At 37.9% G+C, this 19,481-nt stretch overlaps 1 protein-coding gene across 1 annotated transcript in view; it reads left to right on the top strand.

Moving 5' to 3' along the window:
* The window catches only part of HDAC9 (histone deacetylase 9), a 657,492-nt gene extending 642,368 nt beyond the window's left edge, over window positions 1–15,124 (top strand). The window contains exon 26 of the mRNA XM_059728942.1: window positions 8,076–15,124. Within this exon, the coding sequence (XP_059584925.1) occupies window positions 8,076–8,115 (40 nt within the window). The 3' untranslated portion in view covers window positions 8,116–15,124. The remainder of the gene's footprint in view (window positions 1–8,075) is intronic.
* The last annotated feature ends 4,357 nt before the right edge of the window (window positions 15,125–19,481 follow it).

Here is a 19,481-nt window from a genome sequence, read left to right as displayed (position 1 = left end):
CCTAAACTTCTGTGAATCTGTGTGAATCGGTGAATAAAAGGAGCTTTCTTCAAAACGATGTTAACAATGAACAACAAAGATAGTTTATTCTCAAAATCTGCTTTTAGGGTCCAATTCTGGAAGCTTCCCAAGGAGAATTGAATGAACTCAGTGCCAAATGAAATTCTAGTGTATTATGATGAATATGGGGCTTGGATCATCAGTGCATTACTTCAGTTTTACACCAGTATAAGTCCATTAAACAGTTTGTCAACTTAGAGGGCTAGAATGGTGTAAAGAAGCCCTGAAATCTTTTTTTCAGTATAACAGTTGTTTCACTTCACACACCGATGAGTGTAGTGTATGGTTGCTTCAGAGGATCCCTCCCATATAGTCTTTTATCTTTGCTGTTAGAATAGCAGGAGTATTTTTCTGATGGTGAAGAAATGGACATCTACATATGCCACTTCTATTTTACAATGTCAGAACCTTAGGATTGTTGGCTGCTGGCATATATTAGGGCAGTTTGCAAGCCCTAGTTTAGGACATGTGAGAAGGGTAGCAGAGTTGTGCTGAGGTCAGGGTCAGAGCATGTAGTACCCGTCAGGCATCCAGGAGATGCTTCTGTAAGTTAGGTAGGCCCCAGAGCCAACTGAATCATGTCAAATGCCTCTTCAGTCTCTCAGAACAATTCCAGAGGATAGCCCGGTTTCTTAAAATCAATGTAATCCCTACTGCCAGCACCTGGGCTGCTTCACTGGGTTGATGGTAAAGGTCCCGTTGACCTCAGTTGTGAAAGATCAGGCTTTCCAGAAGAAGAGAGCAACAACATGAATCTTTTTGCAGGAAGTGCCTGCCAGTTATTTTGGAGGATATATTGGTGTTTGGAGTGAGATGACTCATTTTAAATTCAGATTTTGGGTAAAGCAGCTCTTTTTCTGGCCAACTCATATCTGACTCATTTACCACTGATGAATAAAGGATAAAATGCTCTTGGCTAACACACTCTAAGAATTTGTCTTTCTCTCTGTTTTTTGGTAAATGATACAACACAAAATTAACCAATGATTCAATCAGATTTGCCCTGATATAGCAAAGTGAATTTTAGGGGAAAAAAGGCAATTTTCTTGGTGTTCTCTTGCTCTATTTTGCTAATATGCAACTCTGTGCACTTTAATATTCAGAAGATAATGGAAAAAGAAGAAATAATTGATAGGATAAAAGGTAAAATATGATTGATGCCAACAGAGATTTTAATACAGAAGCAAACAAATAAGCATATCCCATAAAGCATGTCTATCTATCGCACATTGTGTTGATAACTACTTATTACCTAAATAAGATATGTGTTTAACTGATTAGAGCTTTGCTTTGGCCATATAGCTGTTTTAAAAATCTTGTTTGGAAAAATCCAGTAGAGTGCTTCGTAGAGCTCCCATGTATTACTTTTAAAAAAACGAACAAGCACAAAACGCTTGGTTGTGCTTAATATTTTGCAGGAAGCCACCATAGATCTTAGGAGTAATATTTAAGAATATTTCATGAACTAGATATAAATTTTACCTAAGTGGTATCTAAGAACTAAAGTGATTTTTAGATATTGCTCTTCCAACTTTTGACCTAACATTTATGATATTTCTTTTCCAGAGAAAGAATTGGATCCTAGGATTTAGCTGATTTTCACTGAGTGCTGGTCCTGGTGTGTGTTAGTGCAAAGAGAAAGCTTATGCTTGTGCTCCCCTTCCTGGCACATCTCTGTGTAGGTTTGCTCTACCTATGGCAAATTAGAGAAGTTCTTAAGATCCCTAATATATGCCAGCAGCAAACATCCCTACAGGTCTGAAACTGCAGACTAGGACTGGCTGCGGGAGGTAGGTTGGGGAGGAGAAGGTTGAAGTATTTCCTTTTCCATTGCTATTTCAGCAGTAAGGATAAGAGTTTACACACCAGTTCTGCATTACTGAAAGCTCACCTTTATACTGTAGTGATTATTCTTGAGACAGCTGAGCTAGATTAGGGGGCAGATTCTCCAGAAAGCATGACACAAAACAGCCACACCACACATGTCCCTTGGTATGCATTTCTGTTTAAGCACTTGGCGGTTCTCTGTTGCTTGGAAACATACTTTGAATTTTTGTTTTAAATCTCAGTGATAGGATGTAGATCCAAGAAATATCTTCAATTCCAGTTTATAAATCAAAATAAACATGTTTTAAGTGATATAAATTTTCTCAGATATTCTTAAAAGTAGACTTAAAAAAATTGAAATAAGCGGTTTTAAATTGTACACCAAATAAGTGCCTGGTCACTGGTTGCTATGAAAAATCAACAATGTTTTCCTACAACCACAGAATAGTGGTATGAAAATAATGAAATGTCAGTTTTGCCTACTTAAAATATTCTCTTAGATGCTATTTAGAGCCACTGGTGGATTAATATACACATCTTTTTTGTCATATATGATTGATTCACTGGTAGCTCTAGTAAGATTTTTGTCTCATGTACCCACTCAAAATCTAAGAGAAATCTTTCTTTAAAAATACCAAGAGAAATTATGTTTTTCTTTGTATAATGGTTTAAATTGTTCTTATAAAGTCAAAGTGACACATGATGGTAGATGACGATAGACCAAAAAACCACCCATAAGAGATCCTTGCCCCTAAGAACTTGCAGGCTAAGTGAGATATGATAAAGCACATAATGAGTAACTAAGACCCTTATCTTACAAAGACTTATTTATGTGCTTAACTTTAAGAGTGGTCCACTCACTTCAATGAGACTAATCACTCCCCCCCCGCTTTATCCTATCAATTATTTCTGCTTTTTCCATTATCTTCTGAATATCGAAGTGATTGAGTGTTCCACTCACTTCAGTGAGACTAATCACATATTTAAAGTTAAGCATATGCTTAATTCTTCGAAGGATTGAGAAAGGGCATGGGAGGACAAGACTGAAAACAGTGAAAGAGACATGTGAGACATACTTAATGTGAACTGTAAAAGCTGCAGCTTCTTAAGAATAATTCTGGGTAAATCTTAGCTCCATTGAAGTCACAGGAAATTTATGTCTAGCGCTCTTTGACTACAAATATTGGATTTTGTTCTTGTGACCTTTTCGTATGTAGAAAAAGTATAAATAACACAGAACTAAATTGTATCCATTCTGGGATTTTCTTTTTTTTTACAGGAGACAGGTAAGGAGAGAGAAGGGTTCCAGATTTAGGAGCAGAAAGAAGGTGCTTTTTTTTCTTGCAGGTTCATTCTTTTGTTTAGAACTGGTAGCTATTTGCAGTGGACCATGGGAATGGTGAAAAGTTGAGGAAGATCTAGTGTCTAGCCAGCATAGGTTCTGCAAAGGAAAATTGTGTCTTGTTAAGCTCTTGGCAAAGTCCTGTATAGGAATCTACTAAGGAAATTTAGTAGCCATAGGGTGAGAAAGCAAATACTGTAATGGACTAAAAACTGGCTGAATGATAGAAAAAAAATGGTAGGATTAAATGGTTGATTTTCATCGTGGTAAAAAATAAATTGCAAGGGTTTTCATGCTTTGAAAATGGGTCCAGCATTGTTGAATATTTTTATCAGTGATTTAGAGCATGAAGTGAGTAAAGAGGTACCAAAGTTTTCAGATGAAGAGTTTTAGGAGAGTCACTATTAGGGAGGACTGTAAGGGATTTCAGAGACTTAAAAAAGGTGAATGGACAGCACAATGACAAATGGAGTCCAGTGTTCATAAATGCACAGTGTCACATTCAGTTTAAGCTGCCCTTTCACTTCATACACCTAAGTTAGATGAATCAGCTCAAGAAAGAAACATAGTCACTGTGAAGAAATTAAGACCTGTTCAGCTGGCAAGCTAGTAAGTTCATAGGAAGTACAAGGAATAGAAAGAATATGCCTTTATTAATGGTGCTATGTTGGTCACTGTCTCAAAAAAATGGTATTGGAGAACGAGAGGTAGGTTCAGCTAAGAGCAACCAAACTGATTAGGAGATGGAAAACTCAGATGAAAAGACTGAAATGTAAATTTTGGTAGGGAGACAAGTAAGAAGGGACATGATAAAAATGTGAAATAATCAAGTGAGCAGTGACTAGTGTTCCACAAGATCTTTTTAAGGGTGCTACACAACATTAGCTGTCTTAAGCGTGCATATGAGTCATAAGATGAACCCAGAAATTACAAATTGGATTCCATTGTGTCAAAAACATGCTGACCTGTTGTGATCTTTCTGCATTCTTTATAACAGGAGAAATGATCTATTATTTTTCTGTAGTCAAAAAAGAGAGAGAGCTAAGAGCTGGCATTTTTCAAGGGGTCTCTTGAGTCTAAAAAGGTTGAGAACCACTGGTCTAGAGAAAGTAAATCAGGATCACCAGTTCTCTATGTCATAATGAAAGAACAATGGAACATGCAATAAATTAAAAGGTGGGGAATTCAAAAGGAAGTACTTTTTTACATAACACATAATTAAATTATGGACAGGAAGTCACTGAGGTCAAGACCTTCACACAATTCTAAAAGGAGCTAGATATTTATATAGATATCAAGAATATCCAACATTATCATTAATGAGAACACAAACATTTGAAAAGGATATTAAACCTTATTCTTCACGAGTTCAGCCAATCTTTATTAGAGGTAAGGATGTGGATCTTTGTCTTTTTTGTGGGAGAGAGATATCCCACATTTGTCTTCTGTAGGCTTTTTCACCTTCTGAAGTATCTAGTACTAATCATGGCTGGAGGCAGAATACTGGCTGAATTGAATTTCAAGTCTGAGCCAGTATAGTAAGTTCTATGTTCTGTTTTATGATATAATGATGTGAGAATAAGTCAAAGGAAAGATAGATTAGTGAGAAGAGAGAGCAGATGAAGTGATCAAAAATGCAGGATAATATCCTTATGAAACACATGTATTTTCAATTTTTTTCATGGACATCTCTTCCACATATGAAATTGTATTAAATGTGTGTGTGTTTGTGTTCTCTCTGCTGGTTCCTTGCAATTATACTGAAGTCTCAGTGGTCTTCTTACATATAAAAGAAAAAAGATTTTAGTTCATAAAAATCAGTAGAACAGGGGTTTTCAAGTTTTTTGGGTCAGTGTACTCCCAGCAGTTGGTCAAGAAGGAAGAAGTCCCCCAGCAGCCAGTTGATGAGTGGGGATGGGGGGCAGCAGCCAGTCAATGAACGGGGGGAAGGGGATCCCCCAAGGATCAGCGACAGCGGCAGTGGAAGTGCCAGTGGTGTGGTGGTGCCCACTGCCAAGTACCCTGTGAGGCCCTGGTTGAAAACCCCTGCAGTAGACTATTAGGAATCGCTAAAAACTCATTTCTCTAATAACTTTCCTATACACAAAAATAGCATGACTGTTACTGTGTGATCTTCCAGTACTGTATATGAACATTAAAAAGAGCAATTTCTCCTTTACAATGTCTGAAGAGTGGAAAGGTAATGGATCTGTGACTTGTCACTGGTACGGAATCTTATTATATCCATCCAGATCTGTTGGGGGTATAAATTTATGTTTGAGGGAAAGATAGGCACATTTATTTGGTAGGTGACTTATCCTAAAAAATGGCAGCCATTGAAGATAAAAATATTTAAAAATATCCTCTGAAGATATAGATTAGTGGGCAGAGTGCAGGTTAGACAAATGAGTCCTGTGATAGGTCTTGTGCAGAGCTTCTGTTCAGTGGTTCCTTTATTAAGGGCTGTAGGTGCTAAACAGGCAGAAGCTACTACGTTCTCCTGTCAATGCCATGTATGCTTCAACATAACTGCATTCCTGGGGGCCTGTGCTATGAAAAGCTTGTGCTGTTTATCAGTAGTCTGCTGTCACACCCAAAGCTACCATAATAAGGTCATTTGTTTCTATACATTGCAAGTTTGATATATTTTCTCTCTGCCCTAGTTTATGTGCTCTCTATATAATCGTGACTCATTTTAAGTTCTTGTGATGAATGTATGTTTACCACGGAGAAGGCTGTACATTTATATTCTGCCATTGGGAATCAGTGCACCACAGTGAGTAATGAGCCATGGTGCTATTGCCTTCACCAAGTGACTGGACTCTTTTCTTTTCCAGGTTGCAAAGGATCTGAAACTTTTAGGAACACAAGTGAAAAGTTTTTTTTAAAAAAAGAACATTTTCATAAACATTTGTTTTCGTTTTCCGATAAACTTTAGTAGTCTCTACTTCATTTCAACTGTGCCCCCATTCTATGTCTGGCAAAGATCTTTCCATCTGCCTGGGGGTTCATGCAACCAGTTTGACCTCACCCTGCTCCTGCCACACCTTCCAACACATGTACACACTTCTGCACATGATGGGCAGCGCATCATTCCAAGAGTTTTCAAAAAACCTGTTGCCTCTTCATTCTCATAACCAGCAGTTATGGTTATGATATGTACAAAGCCCTACTCAGTGTGGGGCAATGGTAGGGAGTCATGTTTTATGGTTTAATAAAACTCAAAGAGAGTAGCGGTTACAAGACATCTTTTCAAATATCAGTATCTCACTCACTTTATTTTTTTTTTTTTAGTAGAATGGAGAAACTAGCTCAAAGTTATGGACTAATAACATGCATACAATTCTTTAAAGCTGCACTGCTGAGTTTTCATTGGAGTTAAATGAAATAAAATCCAGATTCTGTTGAAAGTTCTCTAGCTTCCTTGCTGAAGAAGCCATGCAAGAACTAGGCAAGCCTTTATTAATTAATTTTCTAGGGCTTGCATGTGTCGGTGCTTCCTGGCAGAAGTTTTATTGAATCCAAACATTAAGTAGGATTCACCGGTGCATGTCTATTTCTTTTTTTCTTTTTTCTTTCCTTTTTTTTGTTTTTGTTTTTGTTTTGCCTTCTCATTTTCAATATGACTTGAAATGATTTTAAAAAATGAGGGTCCAGACTTGGTTTTGTCTTTCAAATAATATCTTAGGGGGAAAATGGTTATTTCCAAATTCTTAAACCTTTTTACAATGTGGTTTTCTGTGTAATCTTGGGTTATAAACAGATGTCTCCTTTGAGGTAGTCCTGATTGATCTGAGTCAAAACTGTGGACAAAAGATGAGTGGCATGGCCCTTTACATGCATAGACTTTCCAAGCTGCATTGCTGCTGGAACCATCTTGTCCTTGGAATGAATGGCAATTAACTTGAATGAGTTGCAGTTGGTTTAAAGTGTATGCGGCATTGTTGGTGCATTCTATCTTGGGTGCTTCACAGGTACCTAAAAGTAGAAAAATAAGTTTGTAGGATTGGTAGGATCCCAGGACAAAAGGCTTCTCCTAAGGGAAATGGGACACCCTTTGAGAACCCCTATCTATAATTATTAGAGGCTGACTGACATATGGGCAGATGCTTGACTGGTATGTACTGTTAGTTGTTTTTGAGCTATGGCAGCTTACATCAAGTGTCTGTCTGTTCCATTTTATTTTCTCACCGTACATCTTTAACAGTCCAGTTTACTTTTGCCTAAGTTGAATATCTCCCAGATGATTTCTAATAAAGGATCTCTGTATAATCTGATTATGCATTATTAATGGATACCTTCTTTAAGGCAGTGATCTGCTAATCAAATTCAGAATTAGCTCTCAGACATTGCAGGCAGGCAGGCAGGCAGGCAGCCAGCCAATGTAGTTATGAGAGCACGGAAACAAAAATCAGTGGACTGGTATGGCAGTCTTAGAAGAAATTTAGCTAAGTACCAGCTATTTGGTTTGAATAGTATGGTCCTGATTGAAAAGATATATATAAAGTTGCAGATGCTTGTAAAATAAAAGTATCACAGCTAAATTTTTCATTAAATTATTTGAGTCTGCTGACACAAAACGTGTACATTTCTGAACCTAAAGTTATACAATATTCTGACATATTTTAATATAAACAGGAACATTTGCAGTGATTGCTTGGATTTAAATGTTTTTCCACTTGACATTTGTTTATACTTCCTAGGAAAGAAACTCTATTTATGGATAACTGAATAACACAAATAAACATCAGAGAGAGTTGAAAAATCAGCTTTGATTATGCATGAAAATCTACAATGTCATTGTGTACTCTTGTGCCGTATTCTGATTGCCTGTTTATTTTTACAGAGCTGCTGGCGAGCCCATGGAAGAAGAGCCAGCCTTGTGAAGTGCCAAGTCCTCCCTGATATTTCCTGTGTGTGACATCATTGTGTATCCCCCCAAAGCACCCTCAGACATGTCTTGTCTGCTGCTTGGGTGGCACAGATCAGATGGAACATAAACACTGGGCACAAAACTCTGAACAGCAGCTTCACTTGTTCTTTGGATAGACTTAAAAGAGCCCCAAAGATTCCTTAAATGTAACCACTACAATTCTAAAGTTACAGTAAACCAGGCTTGGGAGAAGGAGCCTAGAGCATGCTTTTAATACGCTGTGTGACCTGCTCACTGACATAAATTGTGGAATAGAAAATGTTACAATATTCTACATGCTAGATTATTGACAGCCACAAGAATTGCAACAGCCAGCAAAATTCTGGGCAACCTCCATAAATCATTCTTTCTGAAACACTTTATGGGGGTACTTTTTTTCTCAATATGTTAAATTATTAATAGAATTTGTTTCAATGATCAGTAAAATGCAATTATGGCTATAGTTCATATGCTGTGCCATTAAAAAAAAAGTTATACTAAATCCTTGCTTGGAGCAATTAAAGATGTTTAAGATGAGAGAATTTTCAGTACAAAGAAAGCATTCCTTCCTGTACTTTAAAACCTTCAAAGTACTGAGCTTAGTGGTGCTTTATTTTACCCCTTTTTTTGTAGAAAGATACCCCTGTTTAATGTATTATTTTGTATCAGCAGCGACACAGTCAAGATCCTCTGAAGTGAGCAATCGTCTGCCTTTTTAAAAACTGCTGCACTCTGTGTAGTTGACAGTAGCTCTCAGCATATGTGCAGCAGAGACTCTGAAAAAATGGATGACTTTTCAAATGTGTTTTTAGTTTGTTCTGAAATGTTTCTGTGTTCTGACTTGAAGAAGAGAACACTCAAGTATCTGTGTGCAGCTTATTTGAAGCTCAGGTGTTTCTGCAGTGGTACGGTAGTATGTTGGGAGTATATTTTGTAGGTCATCATATGAATGCAAATTTCTTTTTTGTTATACAGACCCACAGGATTTGGTTTGCTGAAAATGTTCCAAAGGGTTCCATTTCTATTTTAGATCCTTCAAATGTAACAAGATTTTCTTGAAAAATGACATTATAGCTATTTAAATTAATAGTTCCAAATGTAAGGTGGAGTTGTGCCTTTAGCTGATAATGAATGCTTAAACTATTACACATGTTGCCTTACTGTCAGAGAAAGGAATAGGGAGAAAGACATTTATTTAGAGTATTTTAAATGAACTCAAATTCTGATATAGCCAGGATTTTTTTGGTTCGTTGGTTGGGTTTTGTTTACAGTTTTCCCATGTAATGAACCCTGGAAGCTGTGTTACCTACATTAATGTGCAGTACAGTATTTGATAGCTGGTCTAGCTTTTGAAAGCAAGGATGTTCATTTTTTTTATATATTTTCCAAACTCAAAGGGATATATTAAAGCCATAAGTGAAGACTGTCATGCTTTTTATTCAGAAATCTGAAAGAAACCTTAATTAAAACAAGATTTTGGGGAAGGCCATGATATGAAAGATATGGAACAATATGGTTTTAGTTATAAGGGGACTCAAACCTGTAAATCAAAGATGAAAGATTTCACTCAAATAGAATTATATAATTCTCTTTTGTTATGCAGTCAGTCTAGATTTTTCATGCATTTGGGTTTGTTTATGATTACCATTTTAATTTTAAAGACTTTTATGACTTACACAAAAACTCCCTAGTACAGCTTAGAACTTTGAGGCAGTCTTTGAAATAGGAAATCTGAAAAGGAATGTAATTTCCCATACCATGAAGTAGGCTTTTATTTTGAAAGGATTCTATTAAATGCAGATAGACTGTCTGTTTAAAAAATAAAATAAAATTCTACCCACATTTTATGAAGCAAATCATGTCTGCTCAGCTAATGCAAATAGTTCTAACGGGCTAAATTCATTCCTGGTGTAGCTCCCCACAGTGGAATTACGCCAAAGCTAATGTGGTCCACTGCCTTCAAGGGGGCTACTTGCATAAAAAAGGCAAATAATTTTTGATTCTGTACTTTCTCAGGACCTCACAATGGCATTTTTACTTGTCACTTACTGCAGTTTTCTGGCCATAATCAAAGAAATATTACTTCTAGGAAACCAAGGACTTCAGCTGTCAGTTGGGTAATTTAAAAAGTTTTTCATTGTATGAAATAATGTATTATAATATTTTAATTAGATACACAGTCAGGGAGGTTAAAAATGATCTCACTAATGCAAAATCGGTGTGTCTTTTTCTAACCTATATAAAAATGAGTACGAGTTGAAATTTGAAAACTTATTTAACTTTACTTATTTAATTCTGTATTTAAGGGGGAGGGGGTATAACGCTCATGCATCATCTAAGTCTTTTGTTACTGGATTTGGTTACTCCAAGAGAATTTGGAATAACTCACATTATAAAGTCAGTCACTTTCATGCATTTGCACAGACACACATCTCTGTAGGAGACTGTAAACAGTTGTTTAGATAAACAAACGGGCAGAGAAATTGCACATGAGATTGTACTCCTGCTCTTGTTGCCTCTGAAGTCAAGAGCAAAATTCTCATTGAGTCAATGGAAGGTGGATAGGGCCCTATATTTTAAGTTCAGAGTACCATTATTTTTTGACTGTATCATTAAAAGATGTAACAGGACTCTTTGGGAAGTGACTGAAGGTGATAGGGAGAATATCAGTAGTTCCTCTTAACCAGGGCTTTTTTGAGAGGGCAGGTTCAGTTGCTACTGCTTTCTTCTGATTTTTTTTTTTTTTAATTACCAACCATAGCTCCCTGTGGATTGCTCTTAGAATCTCTTCCATTTCAGCACTGATTTTGTCTGGTGGTCAGTAACCCGCACATATCCTTATAAATGTTTGATTACAGCTAAGACAATTTCTCAATATCCAAGTTCAGACATGTAGGAACTTATTTCAGAGAAACAGCTGGTTCTTCCTTTGGACTTCAGCTGGACTTAGATGTGATTTGAACCTCTCCAAATCTGGTTCAGGTATCTCAATTTGTCCATTAAAACATTAAGACACTTAAGTCAGGTTGCTTTTGAAGAACTGGGCTTAAATAGCTACACCATGGAACATGAACATAAACATAATAAGCAGGTTTGGGGTAGAATCACAGGTTCCTCAGCTCATCCCCAGCCAGCCATTCCTGTTGGCAGCAAATTCTTGCTTCAGATGGAAGGGTTGGTAGAAAATACAGATTAGAAATTCCAGCTTTGGAAAACAGATAGAGAGGCTATCAGGGAGTATGCGCATAAGCTTGCTTTTCTTTATTAAATGCTTCTGTCTGGAGTGGTGTAGAACCATTGGTGAATGGTGACCTTTCACAGCTCCTTGTAGCCCAGTATATTCTGTGGCTCATTTTCAGACCACGCATGTAGGCACTTCATGTGTACTAATTTGTTATAGTATACTATAAAGTGTTGTTATTAGGGGTATGATTCTCTGATTCCTCCTCATGCAATATTCCTATGAAAGTCATCAAAATTAATGGGAATTCTACCAGTGTAAGGATTTCAGGATTAGTCCTTTGCTGAATTATGTACCTCCCTAATTTTCCTTCCAGTGAAAGTGAAATAACTAACTCCAGGCCAAGGAATCCCAAAAATCCACTAACCTGTCTCCCAGAAAGCTAACAAAATAAATAGAGAATATATATACAACACTTATGTAAGCAAAGATGACTTTTTCTTTATATTGCAAAAAAAATCAGCAAAACAGCTAGCTGAACAAGGTGGCAAAATTACTCTCTGGCTAGAGTATCTTATATTTTATATAATATCTTGTCTGAGTTCAGGCTCTTTCAGAAGCTGGAGATGAAATATTAGAATGGTTTTGCTGCAGCCAATGCCGGAGGTAGTGTAGATACCAAGAATGTGGAGGCTGACTCGTTTGTGTAGACAGACAGAAAGACTCTCTCAGGGCGATCTGTCTGGAATAGGGAACCAAGGGGAAGAGGCAATAAGGGTAATAAGATATTTAACTTCATTTTGACTTGCAGTGGCACCTACACAGTAACTGTCATTTTCCCCCTTAGAAAATTCCTCCTCACTTCCTCCCCCCCAACCCGCCCCAAATTTCTATTATGTATAGGTATAGCTAGATACAATGCACCTTAAAATGTAACTGGTATAGTCATACATCTTATCCAAGATACAAAAGCCTTTAGGGGAGATACTTTCTAACATGAGCGTTGTAGGGGAAATGGAAGCTTTTGCTATAGTGGCCTTTCCAAAAAATCTGTAACAGTACACAGTTGTTTTATTTTAAAAGGTCACCCATAGAGCCTTGAACCACTAAGTTTTTGGGGGTTTTGTTTTTTTTTGGGGGGGGGGTTGTTTTTTACAGACTCCATATGGAAGTCTAAGTGAATGGGTACATAAGGAAAACCTGCTGGGAAAGAATTTCTCTTAAACAGAGCCTGTGCTACCTGCTTTTTATCCAAAACTTGGAAGTGGGTTGCTATTTAATTATTACTTAAGCTCCTAGTTTTTCATTTTATTCATTTTGTTTTGTATTTTAACTATAATTTTAGTTTTTAAAAAAGCTGCCCGTTCTGGCAGATGTCTCTGTACTTTGTGTAGGAATGAAAATGGCCTATCTCTGTCACTTCTAGCAGCAATTAAATGCTTAGTTTGTAACAGATCCAAACTGGAATCAGTATTTTATTAGTAAGATTTAGCTGCCTGTCTGCTGATTGTCAAAAAAAGAAATTGTGACTTTGAAACTGACATTCCTCTGTAACCTCAAAAATTACCCATTTTGGTCCTAGCAATATAATATTTTCATTTAGTCCTAAAAGGAATTTTGTTCCATGGCAGCTTGCTACCAGCTTTAGGCTCCAATAAGTTATATATCACAAGAAAAGAGCTAAATACAAAAAGAGCTTTCCAGTAAGTATGGCATACGTTGTACATACTACCCAGCCCCTCCTTATAGTGATGTGTTCTGTAGCTCAGCATTCTGGGACAATTTATAGTGACATATAGATTGTTCTGCATCTGAAGGTGCACAGGTTTCATTTTTGGATTTTAATCATTAAACTATGGGTCAAGAGGTATAGTACTGGAAGTACATGTTGTGTGCGTAGGGTGCAGAGACCCATAAATCGTAAATCCAAGAGGACTGACACTATATTCAGTGAGGCAGAAGGCAGGGTAGGGTGGCATCGTATAGACTAACTTATTTAGAAAAGCGTGAGCTTTCATAGGCTAAAGCCTACTTCATCAGACACTATGAATGGATTTGCAGAGTACAGGGGTACTAAAGAGAGAGGAATAAATACAATACCAAAGGTAGGAAAAGGGGCACTGCTGAGAGGGAGAAAGGTGGGTGGAAGAGAACAAAAGGGCCTTAATAAAGCAGTTAACCCATTGAAGGACATGGGGGTTATGAAAGTTAGTCCAAGTAGTGGGATAAGACTCTAGAGTCTCTGTTGAGCCCATATTTAAAACAATCCAGTCTGTGGATAATTTCTTTTTCAAGAATTTCCCATTTGAGTTGGTTTTTAAAGTTTTGGTGTTTAAGGAAAGTTGCTCAGTGGCCAGTTAGGGAATATCTTGAGAGATTCGGGAGCTCTGTCACAGGCTTTAATATCTTTCTGGAACTGATGTCAAACCAGTATCCATTCAGTCACATAGGGGTTGCCCTGTCTGTCCAGAAGAGGGGCACTGTAAACTGGTGATGGCATGATATTGAAAGAAGAGTTAGTGAATGAACCCTGGATGTTATAGTCCATGTGGTTTGTTCTAATGACATTGTGGTCTGCACTGATAAAGGGACACAGCTGGCTGGATCTGCTGCAAAACTTAGTGGCCTGGTGAGAACAGGAGTTAGGTAGTCTGGAGAGTTGCTGGAGAGATGTTGTTTGAGATGGGGGCTGACTAAAAGCCAGGACAGGTTTTTCCTCCAAGGCTGTGAGAAGTGATTCCTTACTAAAATCTCTAAATGCTTTCCCTTAATTTAAAGTACTCCCAGTGGTATTTCTGATTATCCAGTGGCTATGGGCACCTCTTCAATAGCAGACTTGTATGATACCTGATTCAGTAACTACCCTTCATTGGCTGTTAGATGAGATCTGTGAAGCAGAAATCAAGCTACTTTGGGATCAAACATGCTTGAATTTTGAAAAAATCAGTTCCAGATTCAGATCTGAATTCAGCAGTCTGGACTCATTTCTAATATGAAATGCCATTTCTGCCTTCAGTAGAAATATGGGCAAAAGCACACTGACACATATCAGAATCTTTTAATGGGCTTTGGATAAAGTCCTGTAATCATAAGGTGTGACTGACTGACTGACTGACTGACTGACTGACTGACTGACTGACTGACTGACTGAGGAAACTCTTTTCATCCATCCCTGTTTGCTACTCTATTTATAGTAATTTTAAACTACCTGTTAAAATAAATAATACAATAGAAAAGCAAAAAGCAACACCTAGTACAATCATGCTTCAAACTTTTAGCACAAACTTGATGCTATGGGTCTCACCAATGCCTCTTTCTATAGGGATGCAGAGTTGAAATATCTATTTTTATTTCAAATTGATGTTTGCTACCTGTTTCTATAATGAAAACAGTCTGTTGTTCTCTGTGCACTAAAGGTTTATCTATAATTTGTCTTTCCAGCTTCATTAAGCTACAGCTGCTGAGAAAAACATACAATGCCAAACCTGTTTCTAAAGAGTATGGTGTCAGTGGGATCAACCCAAAAGGGCAACATTCTTCTACAATAAAAGGTCAATATTAATATTGCTAAGAGGAACATGTGAATTGTTATTATTCCTGATATGTTTTTGTATCTGAAAGCATCCAATGAGTAATTTTAAGTAATACTGTGTTCCAAAAATTTGTTGGATATAGATATATAGGCACTGGACTGGCGTGAAGTAGTCTTCAATCAAGTTGTAAAAATTCCCTTTGTCTTGTGTTTTGTATAATTATTTGGCTATAGTCTTGTCCTAGTATGAATAAAAGCTATTTCAAATAAGCATCTGTGATACTCTGCTCCATTTTTTATATTAAAAATCTGGCTTAAATACAAGTTCAGCATCTGAACTTGCCACCCTGGTTGAATCGTAGGAATCTGGCTATTAAACCATAAAGGGTGGAGTATCATGAAGCTTGAGTGCATAAAAATAATGAACCACAAATGTTAACATAAAAGTAATGTTATACGATAGACCAAAACCCACAGAAGGCAAAGAAACTAAGAGGTGAGTTTGAAACACTAGCCTCATATTCTGTGCTTAATTTAGCTCATTGTTCTGAAGTGTTCGGACCATATCACGGCCCCAGTCCTCACCCCCCTGAAACTATGCACTAGCACATGCACTGGTTTGAAACCACTTCTGTGCCTAGTTTCTTTTGGGAGAAATGCACAGAATATTAGTACAGCTTCAAATAGTGTGCTAAAGTGCTACCACAGTATCTGAGGTCATTACTGTACAACCGCATCCGGATACAGAACACATTGGAATAATCTTACTCAGAATACATTTTAATTGCAACTCTAAAAGCAACCCCTGAATTTGCAGCCTGTTAGAGCTCACAAATTTGAAATGGCTAGTAGGCTACATAATCATCACCCAGCTTGCACATGGAAATCTCAGTCTGCCTGCACAAACACAGGGCGATTTCAAGGGTCAGCTTTGAAGAAAAGAGATCTTTCTCTACACTTTTAGCTTCAACCAGTTCCTCAAGCCTAAATTACTTTATTTTTTAATTACCATGTTGAGGTGGAAAAAAGCATGACCAGTTGGCCTCATTAAATATCTAATTGTTCACAAACATTTAGACTTGTAGCAGTGTGATTTACAAGGCAACATATATATTAAATATATATATTAAACATATATTAAAATATGTTCTATGCCTTCAATGCCCTCAATGGCTGATCTACCCAATCTATCTACCTGCCTCTGTTTTGTCTGTTGATACTGCTGTGATAAACTACAGAGCTGTGTGATAAATTGCATTCATCGTGTGCTTTTAGCACTTTCACCTGCACTTTGTGCATTAAACCATCTCCTCTGAGACTACTGCTGGCATTACACATTTCTGAGAGGCTTCTGGCAGATACCAGTTCTGCTTTAAAGTCAACCTGTCACTGAAATGTCCCCGTAGTTGCAAAGTGGGGCAAGCTTGGGCAGGCTTGTGGGATAAAGACACCTCTGGGGATCTCCTGTAGATTGGTGGGAATGTGATCCTTCATGTTTCTATTCCCATATCCTACCTTTCTTCTTGGAGACCTCTGATGGAGACAATTTTTTCCAAGCAGTGGCAAACCACTGACTGCTTTGAAATGGTGGGAAAGAGGTGATTAGCACCTTGGTTCTTGTGTGAGGGGATAACTTGGCCATACTGTCCTTCTCAGTTGGAGTGAGAAGAAATCAGATTTCTGAATGCTTTGTAAATATTAAACTGATCACCTTGTTTTTTTAAGAGAAGGAGAAAAATTTTTCCTTCCCTGTCAATGTGGCCTTGGCAGCATGAGTGATTCTGTCATTCCTACAGGCCACGAGGAGGTTTGAGGAATAAAAGACATGGAATTATTGGGAACAGCAGAGAATCCCTATGCCTGAAGGGTGATTGCTCCCAAAAGCTTGCTAAGAACTTTCCCCAACTACTCAGTTGGTCTAATAAAAGATATGTCTACTCAAAGAACCTTGTCTGCCATGGGAGTCTTGTGTCAGCTTTCCCTTAGACATGGCTTTACTATAAAAATGGGCCATATTTTGTCTAAACCTAATTAAACAGAGTAGGATAAGGTTAACCCACCATGAGGAAGATCTGGGTGTGGGTACTGATGTTTTGTGAAGGTATTAGCTTGTCTGTTTGGCCACAGGTTGTAACTCCTTGGGTGCATTGACATGTGAAATTAATGCAATGCAATAAACTCCAGAACAGTTTGCGCTGGAGAACTGCTCCTGGGTGCAGCATCTACACATGCACCTGGGAAAGCAATAATTTGAGCCAGAGTATAGAAGGCCTCTGGCTGGCTGGACTCACTGGGAGCAAGGTAGGCCTGCAGTCAGCATCTACACATACATCTTGGTGCAATGAAGTACTTCGCCATAAGATAGTACTGCCCCCAAGAGTACTATCCTACAGTGAAAATAATTAGTTTACTGCATCCTAATACCAGTGCACATGTAGACTATGATGCTTTACTGCAGAGCTAATTAGTCTACTCCTTAGTAAAGTGCATGTGCAGATGCACCTCTTGGATCATGGATTACCTCATCTCCTGTCACTGAAAAGTTCCCAAGAAATTATGATGAGCAGCTACAGCAGCACTAAATACAGCAACTTGGTGGTGGCAAAGTGGATAAGATACCTTGCTATGGCACCAGAGATGTAAGTTTGACCCTTTGGACTCATGTTGATAGCTGCCACCATTGATGTGCTTTCATCAAAATAACCTGAGGCTCTACTACACTCAGGCAGATCTTCAATATATGTATATATATTTCTTAATATACCAGCTTGTTTTATATTGGGAATGTCTTAAACTTTTATCTGACAATTTATGACATTGGTCTACATTTTAGGTCCTTTTAAATGCTTTGAGGCAGGAACTGTCTTAGTTTTCTGTCTGGGGAGCAGTTAATGACTGAGGTTCCTAAGTGCTATCATGGTGTAAAAACAATAACAACACATTTTGAAAATGTGTTTTAATTAACGAAAAATATCTTCCTTTGTCCTTAGAACAGTTTTAATCTTTGTTTAAGGGAATCCAGTTATGACAAGCATGGGGAAGTTGCATAGTGTCTAACCCTGTGCACATCTAGCAAGCTTCTAGACAGGGCAAGGTGAAAAAACCCACACCTCACAAGCCCAGTTGGCAGTAGGAATGGACATAAAAATAAGTGGGATAAGCAAACTCTCTTCCCCTTTCACAACATTTCAGGAATAGAAATATTGAAACACTGTTATTAACACCTACCTCTTTGATACCATTGACGGTGATGTGTTGATTCAGTGGAATTGCCAAGGTGTAAAGCAAGGTGGAATTTGGCCCTTGGGATGGAATTCCAGGACCCATGCTCCTCCTCCATACCTAACCCCTTAGCATATCTCTCTCTCTCTCTCTCTCTCTCTCACACACACACACACACACACACACACACACACACACACACACACACACACACACACACACACACACACACACACACACACACACACACACACACACACTCACTCACTTGCTTTATGCCCCTTTTTTCCTATTGCTGTTTAGAGGCAGATTTATTACTGTGTCAGTGTGCTCCAGCTCTTGCCAGGTGCTTAGCAGCAGGAGGAGTTGCTGAGGTTCAGAGTCCTTGTGCTTTGCCTTTGCACAGCAGAACAAGCATATCAGAAGTCAAATAGAGCCTTCTCATTTGGCACAACTGAATCACAAAGTAGATTGTATCCTCACAATAACCATATGGGAGACAATTTTGCTTCTATTGTTACAGATGGAAAACTCAATGAATTAAGTTACTTGTCCAATACCATGCAGTTAGTTTGCAACTGATTAAGGAATCAGCTGAGTTGAACTCCTAAAGCCTTATCCTACAACTCACCGGTCCAAGAGACTAATTTTCTTCTCCAGTACATTGCATTGAACAAGGAGTATAGCTTGCTTGTGTCTTTAGATGCTGACTGCTCCTCATTTTCTAATTTTAGCTCCCCCTTTCAAAGCCTCTAGTTCTCTGTGGTGGCCAACTGCTAACTGGAACATTACTAAAGAACAAAAACATTTTTGAAGAAGAAGGTTAGAGCATATAGAGAAGACGTGGGATTTTTATGAATCATATCCTGTAGTTTTCCTGGGTTTTTTTTTCTTACTACCTCCAGGAAAACCAAAGAGGGTTATTTGGGCTTGTATGCAAAACACAAGAACAAATGAATCAAATGCAAATGAATTAAAAACAAACAAATTAAATATTCCTTTTGCATATTAGATGAGTAAATTGGTGTGGCTTAAATTTAGATTGTGAAGCACAAGCAAATATCAGTAAATACTGCATTAGAGTTTAATAAAAGCTGTTCAAGTCTCCCACCAGGTTACCAGGGCTTTTGGAAGGAAATTGCCTTGCGGTGTCATTCTAAGTGTAAATATGAACTTGACTCCTCAATAGACAGCATTGCTGTTCCTGCCTTAGTTCCCTTGTCCTGCTATCCTCCATTATGGGCAAATGGGAATATTCCCCACAGAGCCGCTAATCCTGCTTCCCCACAAATATGCTGCACAGGTGTTACAAACCCCTAACATTTTAAGTCAGTCCCCAGATTCATAGAATTTACTTTAAATATATGATATTTGTTTCAACAAAAATTGGGGAGTCCTTCTGGGT

The sequence above is a fragment of the Alligator mississippiensis genome, chromosome 5, assembly GCF_030867095.1.
Source record: "Alligator mississippiensis isolate rAllMis1 chromosome 5, rAllMis1, whole genome shotgun sequence".
In the NCBI taxonomy this organism is placed as follows: Eukaryota; Metazoa; Chordata; order Crocodylia; family Alligatoridae; genus Alligator; species Alligator mississippiensis.
The sequence above is the reverse complement of the archived record's forward strand: the minus strand, read 5'-3'. Positions and strand labels throughout refer to the sequence as shown.